The sequence below is a fragment of the Clupea harengus genome, chromosome 3 (assembly GCF_900700415.2).
Source record: "Clupea harengus chromosome 3, Ch_v2.0.2, whole genome shotgun sequence".
NCBI lineage: Eukaryota > Metazoa > Chordata > Actinopteri > Clupeiformes > Clupeidae > Clupea > Clupea harengus.
In genome coordinates this window covers 4,418,498-4,443,430 of record NC_045154.1, presented here as the reverse complement: position 1 = coordinate 4,443,430, position 24,933 = coordinate 4,418,498, and the positions used below count along the sequence as shown (strand labels likewise).

General features: G+C 44.2%; 2 protein-coding genes and 1 long non-coding RNA gene across 4 annotated transcripts in view; 2 read left to right on the top strand and 1 right to left on the bottom strand.

Annotated features, from left to right (window-relative positions):
* The window catches only part of LOC116219966 (RNA-binding Raly-like protein), a 31,270-nt gene extending 21,861 nt beyond the window's left edge, over positions 1 to 9,409 (bottom strand). Inside the window, exons 1-2 of one of the 2 annotated variants that reach the window (XM_031564292.2) lie at positions 9,142 to 9,409; positions 3,542 to 3,617 (exon numbers count right to left, since the gene is read on the bottom strand). In XM_031564292.2, the coding sequence (XP_031420152.1) occupies positions 3,542 to 3,617; positions 9,142 to 9,178 (113 nt within the window). In that variant the 5' untranslated portion in view covers positions 9,179 to 9,409. The remainder of the gene's footprint in view (positions 1 to 3,541; positions 3,618 to 9,141) is intronic. The other variant, XM_031564293.2, reaches the window with a different exon arrangement.
* Positions 9,410 to 14,622: 5,213 nt separating this feature from the next.
* On the top strand, positions 14,623 to 16,827 carry LOC105898034. Its single transcript, XR_004163194.2, has 3 exons — positions 14,623 to 14,898; positions 16,002 to 16,173; positions 16,496 to 16,827. It is a non-coding gene; the product is annotated as an uncharacterized LOC105898034 (long non-coding RNA).
* Positions 16,828 to 17,370: 543 nt separating this feature from the next.
* LOC122132795 (fibulin-7-like) lies at positions 17,371 to 21,585 on the top strand. The gene is made up of 6 exons (XM_042707411.1): positions 17,371 to 17,382; positions 18,280 to 18,361; positions 18,639 to 18,815; positions 19,137 to 19,202; positions 20,437 to 20,572; positions 21,021 to 21,585. Exons 1-6 carry the CDS (start codon positions 17,371 to 17,373, stop codon positions 21,514 to 21,516), a joined length of 969 nt encoding a protein of 322 aa, XP_042563345.1. The 3' UTR covers positions 21,517 to 21,585.
* Positions 21,586 to 24,933: the final 3,348 nt, after the last annotated feature.

Genomic DNA, 24,933 nt, shown 5'->3' with positions numbered 1-24,933 from the left:
AAACTGCAAAGAATAACAGTGAATGTTTTCTTCGGTATGATGTTGTCATATTGACATCAGGGACCCTCAAAGACATTCATAGTTTGAACTGACACTGTAAATGTGAATGTACGCAAAACCTTGTTTAAATTAAGATAGTGGAACCTTTCATCTTCTCTACTCAATTTCAATCAATTCACAGAGGAAATAAAATGTAAACTACATTTCTTCAAGTATGGGTTTTTAATCAACAACATCTATGTTGACTGCAGAAAGTTGTTGGTTCAGATACACATACACACTCAATACATGTGTCTGTGTCTGAACCATAGACATCTAAACTGCAGTTCAAAAAAAGTTATGAAAGGTCAGAAATACAATACGGACATGTGGGCCAACAGCATTTTCCTTCGGAAGTAAAACCTGTGTTAAGTCTTGTATCATTGCTGTCAATGAAAGCTAAAACAGCCTGCCATAAACATCACCACCACACTAACACACCCTATTGTTCACATACGTCCTCTTCCCCAAATTCACTGCTACCCCCAGGCAGCTGCGTTGGCACCCTTTTCCAGGGTGTCCAGACTGTGCTGACCAGCCTGGCCCATAATGACAGATGGGGGCCTGGGCAGCCAGCGCCTGGTCCTGGCGCTCCTGCGAGGGCCTCCCCTCACAGTAATGAAAACTAATGATGGGCTATTAGAGGGCCACAGTGAGCTCCACAAATACAGTCGCTCTCGCCCGGGGAACACAGAAATGCAACACTGAGCAGAGAGAGAGCATTCACTGGACACACCTTTACTACTGCGCAGGATAACACTCTCAGAGAAGGAAAGACTTAATTTTTTAGAGATCTGTTTATTTTACAGCATTTCTCCCTAGTGAGCCAAACAGACGTGTACTCCAATGCTTGCTTCTACCAAAGATGAAAAATAGCTATCATGTCTACAGCTTGGGTTTTCTCTTTGTGAGATTTGTGTGTGAGCACTGAAACGCCAGTAATAGCTGGGTAAGTGTAGCTGTGCGTGTCTCTGTGTGTGTGTGTGTGTGTGTGTGTGTGTGTGTGTGTGTGTATGTGTGTGTGAGAGAGAGAGAGAGAGAAAAAGAGAGAGAGACTGAACTGAAGGAGTTGTGTGCTGTGATTAATGAGATGCTGCTGTTGCAGCACACCTGTTTTTGTGTCTTTTGTGTTCTGTGATGGACAGAGATGATGATTCATAGATTCAACAAGATGGATGCAGATGAAATAGAGGACTACAATACATTACTATTATTTTACCATATTCAGGGCCTACCTGTACAGTGGGCCTGTACTATGTATGTACATGATTGACTGACAGCTCTGCAAGAAATCTAAGGAGCTAAAACAGAGAATTTAAGTTTGGCATTGAAAAAAAATAAAAGTAAATAGAACATTGGGATGGAAACACCTGCATTGAAATCAACTTTGGACACTGTTTTGATGTGTTTTTTGTTTGTTTATTCGAATGTGTTTTTTCAATGACATAATTTTTCTTTGTTTCTTCACATCAGCCTTTTTCAACTCTGGATTTTTTCGATGTCAGTACTTTTTAATGTTAATGTACTGTCTCTGTTTTGGCGTTGAAGGGGTGGGGTTTGATGGGAGGGGCAAGATATACATGTTTGGCATAGATCCTGCGGGCAACGCACCTCTGAACAAGGGGCGTGCTCTCTGCTCTGTAATACTCACAGGGGCAGATGTGCTGACATGTTAGTACCTGTTTTAGGTGTAATTGTGTAATTGTGTCGCAACCTTTGACTAAAATGACTGACAAGTGTGTATCCATTATACAATCATACACTAGTTCAGTACATTGTTAGTACATTCAATGTAGGATGAAAAGACACAGCATGCCCGTGGACCCCAGGATAAGTAGCTGATGTTCTGCAATTTTCCTAATAAAATCCTAAATCCTTAATCCTAAATCCTATATCCAATGCCCTTTCTGCAGACTGGCCAAGTCGCTGTTTATGTTGTACTCTCCAACATACGCACATCAAACAACATACATCTGCCCCGCAGCCACAACAAGCTGCTATAGGCTGCTGAAGTAGACAAAACAATTGGTCGCGTATGTTCATACTGAGTAACCTTTGTTTCCTCCATTTCTTCAAGAGGTTTTTTAATAATGCATTTCACTTTTCTTCATGCCTCAAGAGTGCATTTCAATTGAACTGAACTGAGAGTGAGAGAGAGAGAGCGTCTCTTCTATAGTCTTTTTCGTAAACTGTAGATGGTCTAGAATCGTTCAGGAAAAGTGCCTTCAGGATCAGAGGAATTAATGGTACACAAGTCACAACAGACAACTGAAAATACTAAAGGAACATGAATAATACATGGTCATGAATAATATATTAACATAAATTGATTTGTTTCTCCATTTCCTCCTCTTTGTTTAACACAAACACATCTCCTGTCTATGAATGTGGCTTCTCTGTAATAAACAGGGAACTCCACATCTAAGGCATGGCTGTGTGCTCAACTAAGCCATTTTGTGGTGCACTAGGGTTATAAGTTATGTGAGGGAACTGAACGTTTAGTATGATATTTTGAAGCAGGCGAGAGTTTTGTTAGCATGTCATTAAGTACCATGGATACATTATTCATCTTACTCCTTCATGTCAAGTGACTTACAGTACTGTTTGATGGTTTGTTGGTATTTCCTCTGGTAATACAAGTTTATTGTAAAGGACTCAAGTCTATTAAACAGAGTTTGTTGTGTTTTTGAACATATGACACAGGCCCTGCAGTCCTATGCTAACTATGTAAGCTATAATTTATTTTGCTGTATGTAACCTCTGATAAATTCTGCTGCTTTTAAAAATGCTGCTTGTTGTTCCACTCACGTTGTGTTTACCCAATACACGCCAACATCATTCCAAGCGCAACCCAGCCATTTCAGGGCCACACAGTAGGTACTTTTTTTGGTCCTGCAGTGGAAAACTGCCTAAAGGTGCCTTCGCCCATAAAATGGCCCGCAAGCACCTGCAGTGGATAAGCACCTATACACAGATACCGCCGCACCACTTTACATAACGGAAAGTAATGTTTCAAAGTAGTGGCAATGCAGAGACAAAGCAATGATAGTATAAGAGTCAGGAGATAGAGGATAGCATTTTTTGTGTGTGTGTGTGTGTGTGTGTGTGTGTGCGTGTGTGTGTGTGTGTGTATGTGTGTGTGTGTGTGAGAGAGAGTGTGCCGAAGGGATAAATGACGGCAACTCACAATCCCATCATGCAAAAACACAAGCGCAGCAGCTAACAGCACGTTGCCTTGATTCCAGCACTTTGTCACAAAGATTGGTGAACTGTTATAAAAGTGTGTCAGGGAGATGTGGCAAGGCATTCATAACATCTCAGGAAATAAACTGGCTGTGGTGGGGAGGGGAAGACAAAGTGAACCGCCCGAAATGGAGCTTTATGCAAATGACGAGAGCTGAAAATGCCTTGTGCGGTGAGGTTGCGCAGGTTGCAGAGATAAGTGTAACTACCCAGGCGGCAGTTACCATGGGGATGCAAGAGTGGTGGAGAAGTGACCTACCTGTACATCTCACTGCTGGACCTCTTGCTTCCTGCCCGGGGTCGACTGGACCTGCTCTCACCGTTCATGCTTATGTCTGCAACAAAAGGAGGCAGAGGTCAAACTAGAACAGTCCAGGCTTGGTAAGCATCCTCTTTGTGTGTGTGTGTGTGTGTGTGTGTGTGTGTGTGTGTGTGTGTGTGTGTGTGTGTGTGTGTGTGTGTGTGTGTGTGTGTGTGTGTGTGGATTTGTGGATTTGTCTAGGTCTCAAGTGGTGTCTATGTGGAGGTGGGCTAGCAACTAAGGGAGAAAAGGAAAGAAGGTATGCAAGCCTAAGAGAGATACACCTAAGGAGGCTGACAAATGACGAGGAAGACAGACAGATCAATGGTGGTGAGGGATGAGAGAGGGAAAGACAATGATGGAGAAAGACAGAGGGAAAGAAACAGAAAAAAAGAGGGAGGCGGAGGAAGAGAGACGGAAAGAGTGGGACACAGCGGGTCCTGATAAATTAAGGCCTTTGGAGCCTAATTGCACTCCATCTGCCACTGTGAAATGAATTGCCTCTGACTCCCCAGTTTAATCCCGCCCCCCCTTAGACCCTGCTAGTCATGACAGAATGCCCATCTATCCCCCGTCCCCCACCCAAATTCTCAATTCTCTCTATTCTCTCTTTTTGTTTCTCTCCCCACCCCACCCTGCTGTGTTCATCTGTATCCTCAATCCTCCGAAACCTCATCAGACATTCTCCAGGTCTTCCCTCACTTCTTTTGCACTGCCTCTCTATGTTTTTCTCCTGTCTGTGTCTCCCCCCCCCCCCGTAATGAAACAAACCAAGCGCACAGATAGGGTTTGGGAGACAGAGCACATACAGATGAACATTTGAGCGCTGCCTTAAACCTGTCTGGCGAGTCAGACGGTGGAGTAGCCCTTTAAGGCTGTCTGTCTGACAGAACTCAGGTAGGTGCCTGCTGAGAGGAGCAACAGCTGAAACCCACACATGGCCTCCTGGTTGTCTGTTCTTCAGTATTAGCAGTCATCTGGCAGGTACACCCACAGCTGCAGGTACACCCACGTAGTGTCTGACTCGCAGGGAGTTTACCTGTCGCCTTACCTTGTGGAAAGTTACTGACTCTCCCTGACGGTTGCTTACTCACATTACAAATCTACAGAAGTAGAGGAACCGAGAGTCATAAAAGACACCTCCTCAAAGGCATTCATGAGAGCACTTCCAAAAGAACTGCATGTGTTCTGTGTCTCCACAGTGACACATTTAGGGACTCAAACTACGCCCATACTGGTTTTTCATTGTCGCCGCTGTTCTGCGCTCAGTTTAATTTAATCACACAGGCTGTCAGAAATAGTGTCACCAGCTGCTTCACTCAAGGCATTGGCTTTGCAGACTTTGAGCATGAAAAGACATGGCCCCTGCAGACAGGACCCAGAGCTGGCATGGCCTTATTGCCGCTCTACAGAGGACCACGAGCGCTGGAGGAAATGGCAGCTGTGTGACGGGCAGAAATAAATTGAGCTGTGGGATCTGAGCAGCAGCTGAAATCTGCCAAGTGCGAGGGTACAATTACTGTTATTTTCAAAAAAGAAAGATGGGTCTGTTTTCTGTAGCCTGACAAACTGCAGTCCAAAGGTAGGCTAATTGGAGGTTATTAAACTAAAGAGCATCCGCTATTATGCTCTTCTATTTTAAGAGCCAAGCAAAGTTAGACATCTCAAGAAACACTGGAGGAGTAAATAGATAAATTCATAAAAACATTATTCTGTGGGGTACTCTTAAAATTTCTCTATATTTTTCCATCACTCACTGCCATTTTCCTGGACGTGTATCGGGCTCTCTGGCTCTTGGCTCAACTTGACAAGACCACAACTCTCCTGGAAAGGCTCCACGTATGAGGACTGATGGCTTACATCCAGAAAAACACAACTGAATCAACGACACAGAGTTCTGCAGATCATCTGAGGTCACCTAAGGTGTACTTCTAAAGCTGGATGGGGCTGGTCGTCTGCTCCCTGCTCTTGCATCCTCGAACCCTCAACCCCAGTCGCTAGCCGAGAGCCAGCATCCAAAAGGAGGGAGGGGGAGTGTTTGGCAATATTAAGCAGCAACTCTGGTCTTCGAGAGGGACCTGAAGCAGAGCACAGCTTAGGCCCTGCAATTTCCTGTTGAATCTGAGCTGCAGATCCACAAGCTTTCTGCTCCTCACCCCCCAGACGGAGCTCTCTGGGACCCGCAAGCAGGCAGGCACCTAGTTTTCCACATCCTCACACTTCACAGAGTCAATATTAATGTCAGATACAGAACAGATGGGTGGATCGTTGCTGTATGCAGACCCGAATGATGCCTTGGTTAACACCAGTGGAGGGGGAGAACTTCAGTGGTAGCCACACATCTGAGACACTTAATGACCTCAGCCACTGCAGTATTGATAGGGCGGCTTCACTGCAAATTCAGCATAGACGCGCTGGAAGGGAATAAGCCAATTCATTTGTTTAGTTTGGATTGATTCGATTCGGCTCAGTGATTCCTGTGCTCTCAGCAAACCGTCTCAAGTCAGTCAGTTTTCATAAACAGTAATGGCCGTCCAAAAGGGCAGCACACGTAGCGGTGCTGTCACTGCTCATCAGGGCTCCACTTCTGCATACCTCTGCCAGGCCAGCTGGAAGGCTTCACTGGCACACCCTCCATGCACTTAGTATGCCCACTGTGGGCATAGGGTGGAGGGGGAGTCGATTAATAGCATGTATGGTACACCAACATTTCAGCTAGGTCCGCTCCAGAGCCAGAGAGACCTGACACGAAGCACTTGAAACACAGTGAAAGAGACACTGTGTGAGTGGTGTGGGAGGCCAGCAGAGTCCCTGGTGACAAATAAACCCACCATGGACAGGAAAACATCAGGCTTTTAGCAGGAAAGGTTGACTACTACATCATATTGGGGTTGTGCAACATTGGCCCTGTGTGGGATTTGTCAGAAGCTTTCACCTATGGGCATATCTACAGTGCACATTTCCAAAGTACTGTCAGAATGTCAGCACCAGGGTTATTATCTTAAACGTATGGTTTTAAGCCATATGTAAACCTAAATAAAATAATTTACCTGAAGAAATGTTTTAATTTAAAACTAAATTAAACTAGTAATGATTGCTAAAAACTAATAAAATAAGGAAAGACAAAAAAAATATTTGTCATTATTGTCTAGAGGAATTGTCTAGAGGAATCAATATTGTCTTGATTTGTTATCAAGTGATGAAGTCAGATATGTCAGGGAGGGAGTGTGTGAATCATATATGGGACTATTTCCAATGTGTTAGTGAAAGCGGTAGGCCTACAAGCGAATGCAGGCAATAGCATCTGTGGCGTAGATGTCAAGCAGGAACTCAAGCTGCACATCACAACCTAACTGTGCACCATCCTAAGAGACACGATGAACATGTACCCAAACGTTCACAATATAATTAAAGTTCAACTGACGATGCCTGTCTCAACTGCTTCAGCAGAAAGGTCATTTAGATGTCGTTCAGATTTAGATTGAGACGTTTAAAGATGTTCTGAAGAGGAAACATATAATAACAGCCTCTAATAACAGGATTGGCTCTCATGAGTATTCGTAAATACTTTGAAATCAATACAATTTTGAGGGAGTTTGACAACAACAGGGACCAGGAGAGTCAGGAGAGATTTTCTTGGTAAGGTAGGCTGAGTTTCGATCTTTTAACGAGAGCGTTATTGAAGGTGCAGTCTGCAAAATGAAACCCATAACACTTTTTGCTAATTGCTCCTCACAGCCCTAACTATTCGTTCAGTGTCTGGAACTCTGGTGTTTCTACTCTGTAAATGGGAAACAAACATGGTGGCTTGCACCGAGCCATAAACAACCCCAGCCAATCAACACAGTGCTTCAGGAAGGGAGGGGTGTAATTTGATTGGCTGTTGAGTACAAGTATCAACAACCTTTTGCAATACCCATACCAAATCACAGATTGCATCTTTAACAGACTGTCAGTCTAGAAATAAATGTATTGCATATGTTATCAGTTTAGTCTTGAAATGTTGATATCTTCAGTGATAAACAGATTACTAAAATGACTAAAACTAAAACTGAAACTATAATCTATAATAAACTAAAACTAAATTGAAACTAACAAAACCACTGGTGAAACTGACTAAATCTAAATGGAAATTCAGATTAAATACTATCAAAATATTTACAAAATAAGTATCTGGACAGGATAAGTATGTTTTTTCATGTATATCTTTCCAAACCTTCTAGAAGCTCCAGACTGATTCTGCACTACAGGAGGCAAAAGGTGAAATCATTGCGTAAGCACACACTCCATCTGGATGCTCCTCTTCACCCAGTGCTCTCATTCAGTACATTTGGGCATCTCTGGTCTGGGCCATTTGGAAAGTATTTTGTGTACTAGAAAAAGACCAAGAGTGTTTCACCAAACCCCACTCCCACCGCCACCCCTTCTCTCCTATTGAGTACTGTGCCAGTGTTTTTTGAGGGTGGTTGGAGGATGGGGGTTAGGGGGAGGGTGGTTGGGGGTTGGGGGTTAGGGGGAGGGTGGTAGAGGTTTGGGTGCTGCATATGGAGGGCTGAGTGGAGCACTGACAAGCTGTGACCCCTGCGCAAGCTCACGCTCTTCACAGGAGAAAGAGCTGCACACCTGTCCTCTGCAGATGTTGGGGGGAAAAAGCCCTACAAGGTTACTGAAGCAGTCCTTTAGAAAGCTAATTCAACATGACACCTATGGGTGCTTGGAATGCCTTTGTTGTTCTTACTTTTATTTTTCAATATCATTTTAGTCACAAGACCTTTCTTTCGAACAGACATTAAGTGCATGCTCAGACTCATGAATGTCAAGCCTGGGAGGCTGTTGCACACAAAACTGGAGCACAGATTGTAATTGCTGCCTGTTATGGCTGAAGCTGTCAGGTTCACTCTAAGCAGAGGTCCCGGGGCCCAGGAGCCCAGCTGGAGGAAGGGCACATAGAAGGGGCCAGTTCACATGGCCAGTGGCCAGATGGAAATCCCATTGTGATGGATACAACAAGGCAGAGTGATTACCATACTTTATTTATATGCTTTTTGTCGGCATGTCACACATAGAGAGAATTATAGTTACCTAGTAACTGCAAGCATATATTCTAATACATAGATAGACACATAGATATATCTTAATAACTTCTAACCATAAATAACTAAATATTCATTTGCTCATTTTTAAGGGATGTTGTTACTTTAAAGTGAACAGGGTGCTTTGTGCTGTTTCTAGTCATTGTCTCTTCACTTTAATAGAGTGAGTCACATTTTTAGGGCATGTTCCAACCACTTGTGAAGTAATGATTTGGTCATCTCCAACTACCTCTACTACGAATGCGAATATAATTAGACACATTGCAAGTGTATCTACAGTCTTCCCTGAACCTACTCCACATGTACAAGCAAAACAGGATTGGTATGCAAAAGACCGACAAAATAGAGAGAGTGAGAGAGAGAGAGAGAGAGTGAGAGAGAGAGAGTGAGAGAGTGAGAGGAGTAGGAGAAAGGGGTGGAAAGAGGGGGGGAGTGAAACAAAAGAGAGGAGTCTGCTACACTCACGTTTCAGACTGGAGTGCTCGCTCCTGAAGAGGGTCATACCAGTCGCTCGCAGAGCTGGAAACTCACAAAGAGGCAGCTGCCCACAGCGGAAAAATCCTTCTCTACCGGACCTTCCTCCAACTCAGACAGAAAGAGAGGGAAGAGTGAGAGAAGAAGAGAGACAGAGAAAGAGAGAGAGAGAGGACAGAGAGGAGAGAGGTGACTGCTAACAACTGAATCAATGCTTGTGCTCCAAGAACTGTGCTGGCAGGCTGTACCATCTCTCCCACCACTGCACAGAAAGAGGGGGGGGATGAGACATTGGGCCAACCCATTTGAGTCCTGCCAGGAAGGGGGATACAGAGAGGGGGTAAATCAGTGGAGATGGATCAGTTCCATGCCAGTCCTTCATAGTTAAATCAGTAGAGTCTGATTGTGAGATATCAGACCGGGTTCTCTCCTGCCAATTTGGACTCATGTCTTGAAGCCAGTCCAACCTCTGTTGTAGAACAGACTTTAGTGCAGATCTATCAATAATCTTTTCTATTATTTCCTCTACACACACCTTTTTCTCTATCACACACACACACACACACACACACACACACTGACAAATTTTACTCCTCCCAACTCGGCTGTAAAAGGCCAATATGGTAGATACAAACACTCCAGCTTGTCCTTTGTGCCCAGGACACACACACACACACAGACACACACAAACACACACACAGACACAGACACACACACACACACACACGCACGCACACACACACACACACACACACACACACACACACACACACACAGAGACACACACACACACACACACACACACACACACACACACAGGCACACACCTCAAACTGGCTGTAAAATCAGGCTCCGTGGATGGCAAAGTTAATGAGAGTGGGCATCAGAGCCATTTTAATGAGAAAACCACTGGAATGATTACATTTAATCCAAAGCTGTCCTTTCCAATTAGGGCCGTAATGTTCTTCAGACACGCACGGACTTATTGTCCATCTCCGATGCTCTCCTCCTCCCCAACTCCACTGCCATCCGCCCCGTAATGGTCTCAGATTAGGGAAGCCTTTGTGCAAATGAGGCATTTTAACACTGCTTGTTCTGCAGAGCACTGCGGCTGCTCCTTTTGTCCATGAGGTTGCGTGCAGCTTCCCCTGGATAAAAGCGTTTTCCGAGAGCCGAGAGGAGCTCTCACGCTGCCCACTATACCGCTGCAACCCACTCTCATCCGCCCACCTCGGAAGAACTAAAATAGCGTAGTGCAGGGCGTGAAACACCATTTAAGAAACTGCTGATTGAATTAGCATATTCCTTAATGAACCATGACACACCGCTGTCATCTTTGATTAGAGAGCTGGCAAAGGCAACATCCCTATATGAGACCTGACAGCGTTTGAACCCCGCATCGATGGAAAAGACTTTTTTTTCAGCCGAGCCTCCAACAGAATCAAAGAGGAGCAAAGTGTTGCTTAAATAGGGGGGGGGGGCTAAAACACGGAGTGGCAACCAAATGCTAATGAGGGTCAGCCGCGCTGCGAGGGATCCCATTAGACGAGCCTGATGGATCAGGGGCTCACTGTAGATGGGAGAGTGGTCACCTGGTGATGCTCGCAGCTCAATTAGTGGTCAAGCACAAGCGAGAGGTGGACCTGTGAGTGGAGTGAAACATGCTCAGTAAAAGAGGAGAGGAGCCTCTGCAAACCACATTAAACATCCATGCGCCAGCCAAAGCCTACTCAGAGCTCAGAGACAGATCTCACACTCGCTTTTCCATTCTGGGCCATCCTGGCTTCATGAGCATGAGAGGGAACAAATGAAAAATAAAACGCATGGTGATTTACCAGGATGACATCATTATCCACTAGTACTCTTTGATGGCCACTTTACTAAAGGGCCGTGGGTTGTAATAGATCTCTGAACTGTGGCGTGATTCTGACAGCACCTCATTGCCTTACAACCAAGTCCTCCTGACCCAGCTCCAGACGTCCTCTAATTAAATGTCAGAGAGGAAGAGGATGTTCAGAGCTGCCAGGGCCTTATTATTACTTGCTGTGTGTGTGTGTGTGTGTCTCTGTATGGGTGTGTGTGTGTGTGTATCTGTGAACCGCAGTTCCTCCCATTAGGAGCAGGAAGAGCCAACTGCCTCTCGTCTTGCCCAGTCTCTTGTCTTGTCAGTATAGTGGAAACAATCTCTGAAACAGCAAAAAAATAACTATGTTTCACAGTGTCGGAATAACATGGTTGGAATGGGCTTGATGATAGTCATTAAGATCGCAGAGATGAGCAACCAGCGACGCATTATCATGGGGATTTGAGCTCAAGTCTCGATGTTGCTGGGCACACAACTGAACACCACAGGCAGTGTTTGGTGGATAGGATGTGCTAGCGGTTGGGTCCCCACCAGTGCAACAGTGACTCCCGCTGTTGTGGATGTCTGAATGCGGCAGGCGTAGTGTGGCCGTGGGCGCGTGTTCTAGCTCCCTCTGGAAAGGCACCACTGTAGTGCTGATAAGAAGCGGTAGGCGGCTCCATGTGTCCTGGAGGAGGCCAGTGGTACTCCAATGCCCTCCCTAACCAAGGCAGGAGCTCAAGAAACTGCCAAGAACTGAGTAGGAGAGAAAGGGGAAAGGGAGGGGCAAATATGTATCCAACATTTGGAGAATGGTGAATGTTCTGGTGTGTGTGTACATGACTTGTCGTGTACGTGAGCACAGTTGTGTTACTGCATATGAGTTGTGTATGAACACAGTTGTGCAGAAGTCAGAGAGGACTCCCACAGTTCATTACCCAAGCTCAATAAAGGTGTTGGAGCCTTAAATAATGAGAGGCCACGCTTCCCAGGTTGGCATAATGCGCACACTTTAATTGGTTCGCGCCCTCCTCTCCTCGCCTGAATGGAAAGCCATTTGAAAACATTCATTTTCAGAGAGGGCTGCAATTGTCATCCCTTTTTTACAATAGCTGTCTCCGGGGGAATGACATTGCGTGTTGCCAGATTATAGCGAGTCCATGTCCAACTCTGCAGCAAAATACTGCCTACATTAGCATAACAATTGCAGCTAATCCTTCTGTCACTGTCCTGCTGCCAGGCACCTTAATTCTCAAGTTTTTGTCCAGCCTTATCAGAGGAGCATGACTGAAGGAGAGGCGTTGGAGGGGAAACTTGTGTCTCTCTGTTCAACCCTAGCAGAGCCCTCCTAAAACCTACCACACAGACACACACAGACAAGACACACGCATACACACACACACACACACACACGATCACAAGTGGGTTTATGTGCACAGTAAGATGTACTGACTGTAAAGATGAGCGCTGGACAGGCATAATGTAAACTTCTATGCCATTAAAGAGTTACTGAAACACAGGGGCACACAAATATTAACATCAACTGAAATGATGGCTCATGACACTCCTCTTACTTTTGGAGTATTGAGGAGATAAATGCGCTCTGACTGTGATATTTATTGTGTGTCTGATGTCCTTGCATGGGCGAACTCGTTTTATCTGCTAGTGAAGACCCGAGTAAGAATTTCATGATTGATTTCAACTGTAACATTTTAAGAGGAGTCAAAAAGAAAAGACTCTGAAGTCCACCTCTGAAGCTAGCTAACACACAGACAGCCATGCCAACAAACACATACGCAGTCCTCTTATGCCCAAGCCTCTATCTGACTTCCATTTTCCACCAAACACAGTACAATCAATACTCCATTTGCAGGTTAACTGCACAAATGAGGTCATCAGTATATTTCACCCTCCCTCATTTGCTTGTGTGGGGGGATGGAATACTAAGGAGCTCCACTGGAGGCACTCCGGGTGGGAAAGGGTTAAACACAATCAACACATTGTTTTCGCGGTCGATGCGGGCGTCTAAGCATTAACGAGCTGCAGAGCAGTTGCCTTGTTCTTACATCATTGTTTATGAAGCAAGTGAAACAGAGGGTTTAGAAAAAACGTTGAGGCACATTGTTAAAAAAGTCTCAATAAAGCAAAAATGTGTCCCATAAATATAAATATCTGCCCAGGGATGCGGTTGGGCTTTCAGGCCTCATATAACAAGCTCTATCTCAGAGAAGCTATAAAGTAAAAACAAACTTTGCTGTGAAGAGGAGGAAACTGGGGTGACAATGTTTGTGATATCTGAATGCCAAAAGACAGCAGCAGTTTATATTCTAAATTTAATAGGAAATTAAAACAAATATTTGTCCCGGTTGAAGTGAAAGATAACAGAAAGGTCAGAAACTTCCAGTTTGTAAAATGTAGACTGTCTCTACTAATAGCCACAGCACCACAGCCAACATACAAATCAAACATGGCCCTTCAGACTAATGACTGACATACCATAACGGAATTTATATAATGTAAGACTAATATTTAGTTCTTACTGAGTTATTTCTCTACTGCTGAAACTGACAACAGGGCCCATATGCAATTATCTGCTGAGATGTGCTATATTGCCACCTTGTGGATATCTAACACATTACACTCTACAATAAAGCGCAGAAATACATACACGTCTCTGTTGGACTCTGCTTTTATTTGGATGGAAATGCTGGTTTTGAGCGGACCATTCAATGTCAGAAAAACGTATGCTGGTCTTTGTTTTTTTTTAACCAACTTGGATTGGTCTCCCAGCAGATAGCCAGAATTTCCCAGAAAATGACAGCATACACTGACCATAAAGACTACGTCTGTACTTTTTTATTGTGGCATTGTTTAAGGACAGGCTCAGAAAGAATGGGTTTATTTAGCAAAGGTTTTCACACCAGGCTGCCTCAGTCTTAGACACTGCCATGATATGCAGTCCATTGGTTTGTTGGGGAAAATGTGATAGACAGGAGAGCTATATATATTATTTGGCTATATTGATTACAGATGAAAAGGGCAAAGCTTATTCCAGAAGCGACAAGATCTTTTTGAAATAAGTCTACAAGGTCTTTCCTGTTCGCCCACTGCTTGTGGTTCACTTGTATAGAGAGAGGTGCCTTATTCTCATGTTAAACATGTGGCCTGCACTTATGACCCTGGATTAATTGACCTAGTTTAATCAAGATGCATGTTTGTTTTGATGATCGCTTTAAAAAAATGTGCGTGTGTGGTTTAGACAAAGCTATTTATTTCCCAACCGAAACTATCTAAGATAATTACACTGTTCGCTTGAAAGGCAGTCGTTGTAGCCCACTTGCAGTGGTTGTGAAATACGCAACAGGCCGGGCTTTTAAACTAGGAAAGCCTCTCACAGTCATGTCAGAAGGCAGCAATGGATCTATCGATTGTTTTTAAGCATTTTAACTATCAGCCTTCTTCACTGACCCAAGTAAATGGAGCAAATACTTACTAGGCAACTAAAAGGATGAAACAACGTCCCCACCTTTTATCCCAAACCATAACCATGCAGATAATACGACTACAAGTTTCAAAACATTTTGCACGATAAATATTATTGTGAGATTTCAGTTTTCCGGCCAGGGTTAGACCTTACATTGGACACGTCATTGCGGTACTTTCTTCTCATGTGGAGTATTACAGGCAAGCGGTAAACTAGTCGTGCATGTAGGCCACATGCCTATTTTAGGCGTATTGCGTGAAGTGCTGCTGCAGTGGTCGCAGCCCAGCGGACCTCCTCACAGATGTGAGCACCGTTGCTTGCTTTACCGCTGAGTTCCTTTTCTGCGCGTAAAAATACCACAACGGGGCGGCCAAGACGAGGGGAAAGGATCTTGGCATGAGATTGGAAGAAAGGAAGGGAGGTAGGAGGCAGGCCACTGGCACTTCGCGTGCGATGCTCTCACTCAATGACTTCTTTACTGTACAGGGAAACGGTCGAGACTCCACTCTAACTGAACTTATCCATAATTTCACATTTTAAAGTGCAGCCAAAAGTAATTTTCTGTTAGCTTTAAGATTTGTTGTGTTTCTAGGGGCAACGTCGTTGTTTTCAAGATGAAGGAGTATGTTGTTTTTATAGTTGCTTTCTGTGTGTGTCAGCTCAGTTTATGCTACGCTCAGGTGAGTGTCCGAATGTAATTAATGACATATTTCACTTTACGAAATTGTTCATCTTGGAGTCATTTGAAGATGTTCTTGGACCAATATTTCCATATGTGTAAACCAGTATTTAGTAATCAGCTGATGATAGAATACATCTATGTGTGTGTGTGTGTGTGTGTATATGTATTTACACTTGATCAAGATGAACTGAAGGCAGCATTCTCACGTGTTGACAGCAAGTTGGCTCATTATGCCTTGTTAATGAACGGCTTCTTTGGCGTCAGGGTGATGACCTTTAGTCAGCTAGCACACCACTGACACCCAAAAAAAATGGGCCACAGAATTTCACAGGTAGGTATGTCAACTTGGGAGCTCTGTAAATAGACCTAACACCTAAAACACGTGCTCTGTTTAAACAGAGCTGAGACTAACTAAGGTGGCAAGGGTCTTCTGTGCTGTTGTACAACCTCACTTGTTACACACTAATGAGCGTTTTACACAGGTTCAGGTTCACCACAGATGTTTCAATGGAGATTCTAAAATTGCATGGAGGAGTATGATTATCGAGGCACTGTGTCACCATGCAATATTTAATGTTAAATATTACTGCTGAGTTTTCAGTGACTTGTCTTAAAGATGACTTTGGAAATTCATTGTAAAATGAATCATCTGGAGACAACTGAAAATGAAATGAAAATGAAAATACTGTCAGTGGATCACACAGGAATCTGCCCTTTACACAACTCCACCCACAGGCTACGTCTTAATTGTCTTGACAAGAACATTGTTGCACTACATGCTTTAATGGAATCCACCCTAGGCGAAAGAAAGTCCAGTGTCTGAGTGACTCTGTCTGATGCAGGTGGACTGTCCCTCCGGCCTGGAGCTCCAGGGTGCACTGCGTCAGGTCCACAAGCTGCTCACGGCCCACGAGACATCGTACATCCAAAGCCTCCGCAACCTGAGGAAGAAACTGAACTTGTTGAAGAACAACACAACCAAAGTCAGCATCAAGAGAGGCAGCAATAGCACTGGTGAGATACCTGTGATACATGTCTTTGTTCCTCAATGTTATGTTGGTTTATATTCTCACTGAGCTATCTAGACCTGTAATAATCATGTATCTTACAAGAGGTGTGTTTCTGTGGGTAAAATAAATATAAGACAGTCAGTCAGAATATATTGTGCATTAGCCAGGGTATTCAGCTGTTCTCTCGTAAACTACCCAAACAGGCTCAAAATGGACACACATATGCCCAGTCTTTCTCATGTTGACTGGCCAAACCTACACACCAACTGAATGCATGTCCTCATAACCTGAACTGTTCTCTGTCCATTCTCTGTTGTCTTCTGCAGCCACATGCCCTCTCCCAGAATCACTGGAGAACGGCCGGAGATTGGGCGGAGTCCTCGCTGTGGGTCACGAGGTGCACTTCCTGTGCAGTGCTGGACATGAGCTGCTTGGCTCGGAGACCAGGGTGTGCCAAGAATCTCTCAGGTGGAGTGGGCAGCAGCCCTATTGCAAGGGTAAGGAACACGCCAGTGACAATAATAACCCTTCTATTACATTCTTATAAACACAGTATAAAAACAAGTATAAATAAATAAAAAAGGCGGTGGAACAGGCTTTCTAGTCTCTCATGATAATCTGCATCTCCAGTGGATAATGGTCTATTACTAATCCTTGGTGATATGAATATTCATATGGACCATTCTCATTCAGTAGACTTCTTGTCCCTACTTAACTTGTTTAATGTGCACACAGCCCTCCTGCTCATAAAGCTGGTAAGGATCTAGATCTCATACTGTCGTGTAATTGCACTACAGAGAAGCTAATGGTCTCTCCATTATATGTATCTGACCATGACTTTATTAGAGGTTCTGTGCGTCTCCTGGAACATCCTACTATTCCTCCTCCTGTGGCTTCGTCTAATCTTAACCGCGGAAGTCTCTCAAGCAATGAGTTCTCCTTGGTTGCATCTTATCTACCTACTCTGTTCATTCTCATCGGGAGGTTAATGATGCTACGGACACTTTTTGCTCTACATTTAGCTCCTGTCTGGATAATATATGTCCTCTATCTACAAGACCTGCACAGGCCCTAGAGCTGCTGAGGAAAAAGTGTCTTTTCCAGAGATGCCAAATGATCTGGGTGATCAGTCTCTGTTATCTGCCCTTTCTTCCCCAGTCACAGCATCTAAAAAGGCATTCTACCAAGAAAAAGGTTGACAATGCCACCGACAGTAGGAAACTATTTTCTATTTTCAAGAATCTTCTTAACCTTCCACCTCCACTATCAGTTACCTCCCTCTCTGCTGATGACTTCAAAAGGTTGCTGCCATTAATGCGCAATGGTCCTCTCCTCCTGAACAGGTTTGAACTTGTCTGGACATCTGAACATTGTTGAACTCTTTCTTCCTTATCAATGAGGAAGGAGTCTCTGTGCCTCTGAGATAAGCCCTTCCTGTGAGTTCTCCTATCACTGATATGCAAATGATCCTCAACTGTACTTGTCCTCCCCCTCCCCCGGGTGACTCAACGGTTTCGCCTTGAATTTCTGCATCAGGGATCGACACCTTCAGCTCAATCTGTCAGAAACTGACCTCCTAGTGTTCCCAGCCAATCCAGCTATCCCACAAAATATCAACATCCAGCTTGGTTTATCTTCATTGAACCCAACTAAAACTGCACAAAACCTGGGTGTTATAATTGATGACCAACTTAATTTCTCTGAGCATGTAGATTCTTTCTCGAGGTCTTGTCGATTCACATTCACACATCAGACCAGATCTCACGCAATATGCTCCACAACTTCCTGCGCAGGCCCTGGTCATTTCTAAACTAGACTATTGCAATGCGATTTTAGAGGAACTGCCTGCATGTACAGTGACACCGTTGCAGATTCTTCAGAATGCAGTGGCACATTCAGTCTTTGATCCGCCAAAGAGGACATGTATAACTCCTGCACTGGCTCGCTGTAGCTGCTAGAATTCATTTGAAATCCCTCACTCACGCCCATAGGACGGACAGCCACTGGATTGGAACCAGCCTATTTAAATGCCATGATTCAGCTCTGTTCCCCCCTCTCGACCACTTTGCTCCTCTGATGAGCATCTGTTGTCTTAGCCTTCTCTCAGCAGCGTGAGATTGCACTCAAGACTCTTTTCACTCGTGGTACCTGGAATGACCTACCTAGTGCGGTCCGTTCCAGTGACAGCGTTGGTACAGTGAAAAAGCGTTTAAAAACTCACCTTTTAAAATCATCTGTCTAATTACTTCTTGATTACATAAAGGCATACTTTATGAATATAATTATAGTTTTGTATTGTATTATTATTATCAGTAATTGATTGTTTTTTTTTTAGTTTAATTGATACTTTAAATTCTTGTATTATTTTCATTATGCTTATTACTTTTTTGTTCTGTTTTAGTCACTAGACAAAGCATCTGCTAAATACTCTAACTATAACAACAAGGGAACATTTCTGGCTCTTCTCAGCGACTGGGCAGGCTAACAGCTCCGTTATCGTGCCAACCACCCCGGCTCCCGTCGCCTCTCGTGCCACCCTCTCGGACTTTGTGCGAGCGTCCCGGTGCATCCACCTGCAGGGCTCCACCCACTGCACCTGTGAGGTGGGGTTCGCTCTGACCGGCACTGAGAACAGCATGTGCACAGGTGGGGCCCCCTGACCATACTACTGCGCCCTTGCATGCCCGTGCAGTTCCTACTGAAATATGAGGAGATCCTTTTAACATTAGACACTACTTAGCAATCATTCAAGTGTGTTTATAGATGTGTGTGACTTTGATTCAGTCAATTAAAGTTTCAGTGTTTGCCTGTGTTAAGCAACGAGCACAAAATCATTTCTAAGTGTTTTCTGTGTGTGTGTGTGTGTGTGTGTGTGTGTGTGTGTGTGTGTTGCAGACATTGATGAATGCGAGCTCTATCGCAGGACCCAGTCAGCACGGCTGTGTGTGCACAACTGTGTAAACACAGCAGGAAGTTATCTCTGTGTCTGCCCTCCCGGCTACAACCTCGGCCGAGACAACCACAGCTGCCAAGGTCAGTGAAGGTCCCCCCCCCTAGCCAGTAGCTTGTCTTCTGAAAGGGCTTTTGTCGGGGCTGATTTGTGATAAAGTGAAAACTCCTCTTTTAAGATCTGGAGAAAACTCTTTGTTCTTGGCGTTCAGGAAAAATCTTCAAAGAACTTCAGAAGTCAGGCAGGGTGTGGAGCAAAAATTTGGTTTTAAAAAAGGTTATTTTGCTAGTACAATACCAACAGCATAAACCTGAGCAAGTCTAGAGAGTTTTGCATTCCCTTCTTAAACATCTGATGAACCTATGTTGTCTTACTAAATCTTCCCTGGCCCTTCCCCATGGGTTATTTTTGAATTGGAGGATCTATTGAGCCCGGAAATATTCATGTCATATTTGGTCAGCCACCAGCTTGCCTTCAAGACAGAGGCCCAACAGATAGCTCCTGGTATACTAGAAAGTAAGCCATGTGGGAGAATACGGGCTGATCCCAGGGTAAGAATGAATAGCCTCTGGGAGACAGTGGACTCAGCCAGCATGCAGACAGCTCCCCCGATACACCTCACACATCAGTATGTTAGCTATCCTTGGTACACATTCAAACATAGAGTACATAGAGTGCACATAATCTAATTCATTTCAATAGTGTAAATCATTTTGAGTAGTTTGTCATCTATCTGTCTTGACTGTCATAGTGGTTATACTGATTGTTAATTTTCTTCACACACAGATTATTGAGTTTTCATTCACATGCTTTCCACCACACTTGATCTAGTCTGGGAGTTTCATTTTTATAGTCTTCCACTTCCACACAGAGTAGTTGTTGGCTAGTTAGACTGAACTGGTCCTGGAATGGTGCCTTATGATACTGCCACAATCAGCCAGCAGCTGCCCTCTACAAGAACACAGTTGAACAGGGTTGAGAGACAGCCAGATTCAGGCTCAGTGCAGAAGGGAGGTGCTTCTCTGGACTCCCACTGGAACCAGACCTTAATGGGACGAGGAAATGAAACAGCAAATGGCCCGTAATAAAATGCTCTCACTGTGGGACAGAGTACAGTTCCTTTAGTAGTTCTTACTTTCTGTGTGCGATAAAACGGATGTTCTTGGGGGAGAAAAAACAGGCCTAAATGCAGTAAGTTAAGCAATGTATTCTATTATAAGAATAGTGAAGGTGCAGTAGTGTACTTAAAAAAAAAAAGTATTTTATAAAAAAATGTCATATGTACTTTTTAGCTTTTTGTCAATATTGTCATTGCAGATATTGATGAGTGTAAAACTGGGCAGCAGAACTGCACACGAGGCAAGGTGTGTGTGAACACATATGGAGGGTATGAGTGTGTGGACGCAGAGTGCCCGCACTTCAGAAACGCTACCTACGTCAAGACCTCGGCTCTGTGAGTAGTGTCATGCTCTGCTCACCACCACGTGCTGCTTTCACAGGGTCAAGTAGTGGCACATATCTGTTGTGTCCCTGGTCCGATGAATGGAACCTGAAAAACTATGCATTGAATGCTGTTGACACAGTGTTGTTGTTGCAGTCTCCGAATCCAAGACTGGATAACTCACTGGATAATCACAATAGGTCTCTGGCAGACAGAAGATGACTCACTGCTACAAAGCCATCATTCTGTTTTTTGAAGAGTAAAATTGCATGTTTACGAGCAGCAGACTGAGAGTGGTTGTTGTTTTTTCGTTCAAGCAGGCGTCAAATTGCAATTTCACCTTTGTGATCTTTTCGGGTAGTGTACTTATAACTCCCAGAAAAAAATACTAAAGTGTTTGACCTGCTACTTGACGTCGTAAACAACAGCACTTAAGGAGATTAATGGTTGATGTATGAAAATACTTTCTCTTCGCAGCACTGCTTAATTTGAAGGGGTTCACAGAATTTGAAACTGAATTAATTTCCCTTAGTACGTGGAAGAGGGAAACTTCTGGAGGTGCAGTTCCACTTTTAAGTGTTCACTCTGTCCCCAGGAGGTGCGAGCGAAACCCCTGCATGGTGTGGGACAAGGCTTGCATGCAGGCGCCCAACTCCGTGTCCTTCCACTACATGGCGGTGGTGTCCAACATGTCCGCCCCGCGCGTGCTGTTCCGTGTGGCTGCCGCCCGTCTGCTGGGGGACACGCTGCGCTTCGGGCTCCTGGGGAACCGGGGCCAGCGCCACTTCACCGTGCAGCGCTCGGGCCAGACGACGGGCCAGCTGCTGCTGGTCAGCCCCCCGCAGGGCCCGGACACACTGCAAGCGGAGGTGGAGATGAGCGAGCTGGAGAAACGCAAGTTGCTGGGTCGCTATGTCACCAAGGTTACCCTGTTTGTGTCACCGTATACCTTCTAGAGGGGGAAGAGATAGATAGAGAGAGAGAGAGAGAGAGAGAGAGAGAGAGAGAGAGAGAGAGAGAGAAGAGATGGAAGGAGAGACGGAGAGACGGAGAACTCCGGGGCCGGTGGGTATCGACACGAGTGGGTTGAGTTTGCCCTGTTTCAGGGCTACGATGATGGAATTCCTTAACTATGTGGTGCCACAGTTTGAGGGAAACACCCTCATCTATTAACCATATGAGATTCAGTTTTGTGAAAATCTATGAAAATATTTCTTCAAAGAGACTGTCTGGATCTTACTGCTATTTGTCTATATTTTTGATAGATACATTTAGAAAGGTTTGAAGCATCGTACAATTTTGTTTCATTTGAAATGTTGTTTTTTTCTCTCCCTTATTTGTTATTACAATGTCTAATCTGCTTTGGTGTTTGTCATTATGTTCCATTCATCCAGAAGCTGGTATATTTATAGACATGCGAGAAACACCCTAAATGTATTAAAGTCATCAACACAGGACTGATGTGTGACTCATTGTTTTGGTAGGTTGTTGAAAAACATTCGATTTCATCTCAACATAAAACTGAAAGTGTGACCCAACAGCAGCAACCTTTTAAGTAGTTTGTTAGCAGGGTATAGCTATGGCCACTCTGCCCGTACAGAATGTTTTTTCAAGCATGTGTAAAGAACATGGAGGGTCAGCAAACAGAAAGGAGAGCATGGGGTACGTACTCTCACAAAAATGTTTCACCTTGGTGACAGGAAGCTCTCGGTCTCACACTCACTGCGAGAGGAGAGCAGTCAACAGTCAGATAACGCCTACTGTCAGACACTTGCATTCATCTTAAATTCCATTCAAATTCGTTTCAGAGAGTCCTTGCAATGTTTACAGACTGGAGCGTGGAATATTTTAGGTTTCTTAACTAAACAAAAACTGTGTCTGACCTCTGCTGTTAAACTTTTGTTTCCTACCCATTTTTCCCCCCTTAATTATTAATTTTAAAGCTGTATTTGTGCTTATAGAAATGCTTAATTTATTAGGTGATAATAGCCTATTCATTTTAAAGAAGTCCAGAATAAAAAGTGTCAAAAGCCTACAACTTCATACCTGGTAGGAAGATTTTCAAATGATCAACTATATATACTCTTTAGAAAGGTCTGTATGGGCCACTCAAAAACAGCCAACTCATCATTCCTTAAACTTTAAGCATCTTGGGAGTGAATATTTGGCTGTATGCCGTGTTTTAAGGACACTATTTAATAGACCAAACCCAGACGTTTAAGGCCGTGGCAGACAATATGACTGGTCTATTAATGTAAAGTTTTTTTTTATATCATGAATGCATGCTGAACTATTTCCTCGACTATAGGACTTTGAAAAAGCAGACTGAGAAAATTCTGTGAGGCAAAAATTCTTGCTTAACACTAATGGAAATCTGTTGAAAGCATCCAAGGGTTCAGATAAATTGAGGATTTTGATTCGAGCTGAAAAGGTTCTTGAGATTCAATTCCGACTGTAAACTTGATTACAACACGAAACACACACATGCATAGGTGAGCACTGTTTTGAGCTTTTGTGTGGTGATGTTTGAACTTCAGGCCCTTTATTGGGGGTTTAGAAATAAATACTGACTTAACGGGATGTGTTCTGAGAAGAAATTAAAACAAATAAAAAAATTAAAAAAACAAACAAACAAAAAATTGAAAACTCAAAATGACTACTCCCAGAATAGCCTACCGGTACAATCATTAGAGCTCTCTAGGTAAACATAGCAATCCTGCAATGACTGACATGGAGCAGAATATAAAAAGCAGTAGACTGATTTTATTAACAACTTTTGAATTTGACCTGTACAGAAAAAAATACAACATAAAGAAATGCACAATGTTATTCTGTTACATCTCAATAGTACATGTCATCATCATCTTTGAGAGAGAGGAAAAAAAGTCAAAATAAAAATACAAAAACAAATGTTTTAGAACCATTTACCATTTGATCAGTAAAGTCATTATATATCTGAGCCGGACTTCAAGGAACTCACTTTGTACATACACAGACAGTATCAGTAAAAAAAAAAAAATGACTGCCTTTTTCACACCTGCACATGTAAGCGCGTGAGACAGCCGTTTTGTCCAGAAAATGACCAAGAAAATTCAGGGTCTGAAAACTTCCAGTTTACCATTTTTTTTTAATTTGTACAGTGTGAGTAATGTACCGCTTTGCCTGGTGTGGAGCTACAGTAGCTGACATCTGCTGAGGGCCGGCGCAGACCGGGGCTGGGGGTCGCTCTCACCCACTGTACTCCGGGGCATTCACAAGGCACTGAGGCCCATGGGTGGGTGGGTGAGTGAGAGGGCTTTCTGATCACTTTGATGACAAATGCATAGAAAAACGCACTAACACCATCAAAGTCGGAGCGTTAAAACAGAGAAAGTCCAAAACTTCTGGGGTCGACGGGGCGAAGGAACGATTCATTCATCCTCACAACGCCAAATTCTAAGCGTGACTGAACACATTCTTCACATTAAGGAGGATTGTTGGACTGCCACGACACCTGGACGCTCGGGCCGCTTTAAGAGCGCTTTCACTCCTTTCTTTTTTTCTCCTGATGCAAATGTTCACAGCTATTTACAAAGGCTTCCCTCCATCGTGACGTTAAGCAGGAGTTAGAAAGCACATTTAAAGTGAAATATAAATCTGCACGGCCCACTTTACGCTCTGTACAGTAAAAGTACATGTTCCAGCCAAATGACAAGGCCAATTCAGCACAGGTGTAAGGGTTATGAACAGGGCATTCAGAGAAGACAGCCCATTGGTCGCAGTAATGGTCAACATACTACAACAGCGAATAGGACCCTGGACAGTGGCGAGTGGCGAGTGGGGCAGGCTGGCGTGGCGGGGGGAAATGAAGGCGCTGGAGGGGCGGACAGCAGGCACGCACAGACTGAGGAGACGGGGAGGAGGTCAGACTCTCTGGACCTCAGGAAAGAGAGGATGGTGGAAGAGACAGGCTTCGGGTCACCCTACAGTATGAGCTGTGAAGCAGATAAGGGAGAGGGTGGTCTCTGTGTGTGGGAAGGCTATGCACACACCTTCGTACAGCCCAGTAAACAAACAGAGCTTGGAATTTAGAGGGCCAGAGCTTAATGCTTATTTGCGGCCTACATGGTCTTCTGTCCCTCTGCCTGATCCCACTGTCTCAGTCTCAACCTAAGCGCCCTCCACTGAGGGAGCAGAGCCTGGGCAGCTAGCCCATGTGTCCAGGAGGCATCATGAGAACATCCAAAATCAGGCCAAAACATCTCACCCCCAAAGCGGCTCAGAATCTCACCCCCAAATTAGCTACGAAAGTCTGAGTGATCCACCCGAAAAATCAGCTTAGAATATCTCAAACCAGCCAAGGCTAAGACTAACCCCACCCAATAAGGAGGATA

Bases quoted from the DNA above. Each gene is read 5' to 3' on its own strand.
- LOC122132795 (XM_042707411.1), top strand. The intron at 19,203-20,436 runs GTCAGTGAAGGT...TTGTCATTGCAG, and splicing joins AGACAACCACAGCTGCCAAG to ATATTGATGAGTGTAAAACT. The intron at 20,573-21,020 runs GTGAGTAGTGTC...TGATGTATGAAA, and splicing joins TACGTCAAGACCTCGGCTCT to ATACTTTCTCTTCGCAGCAC.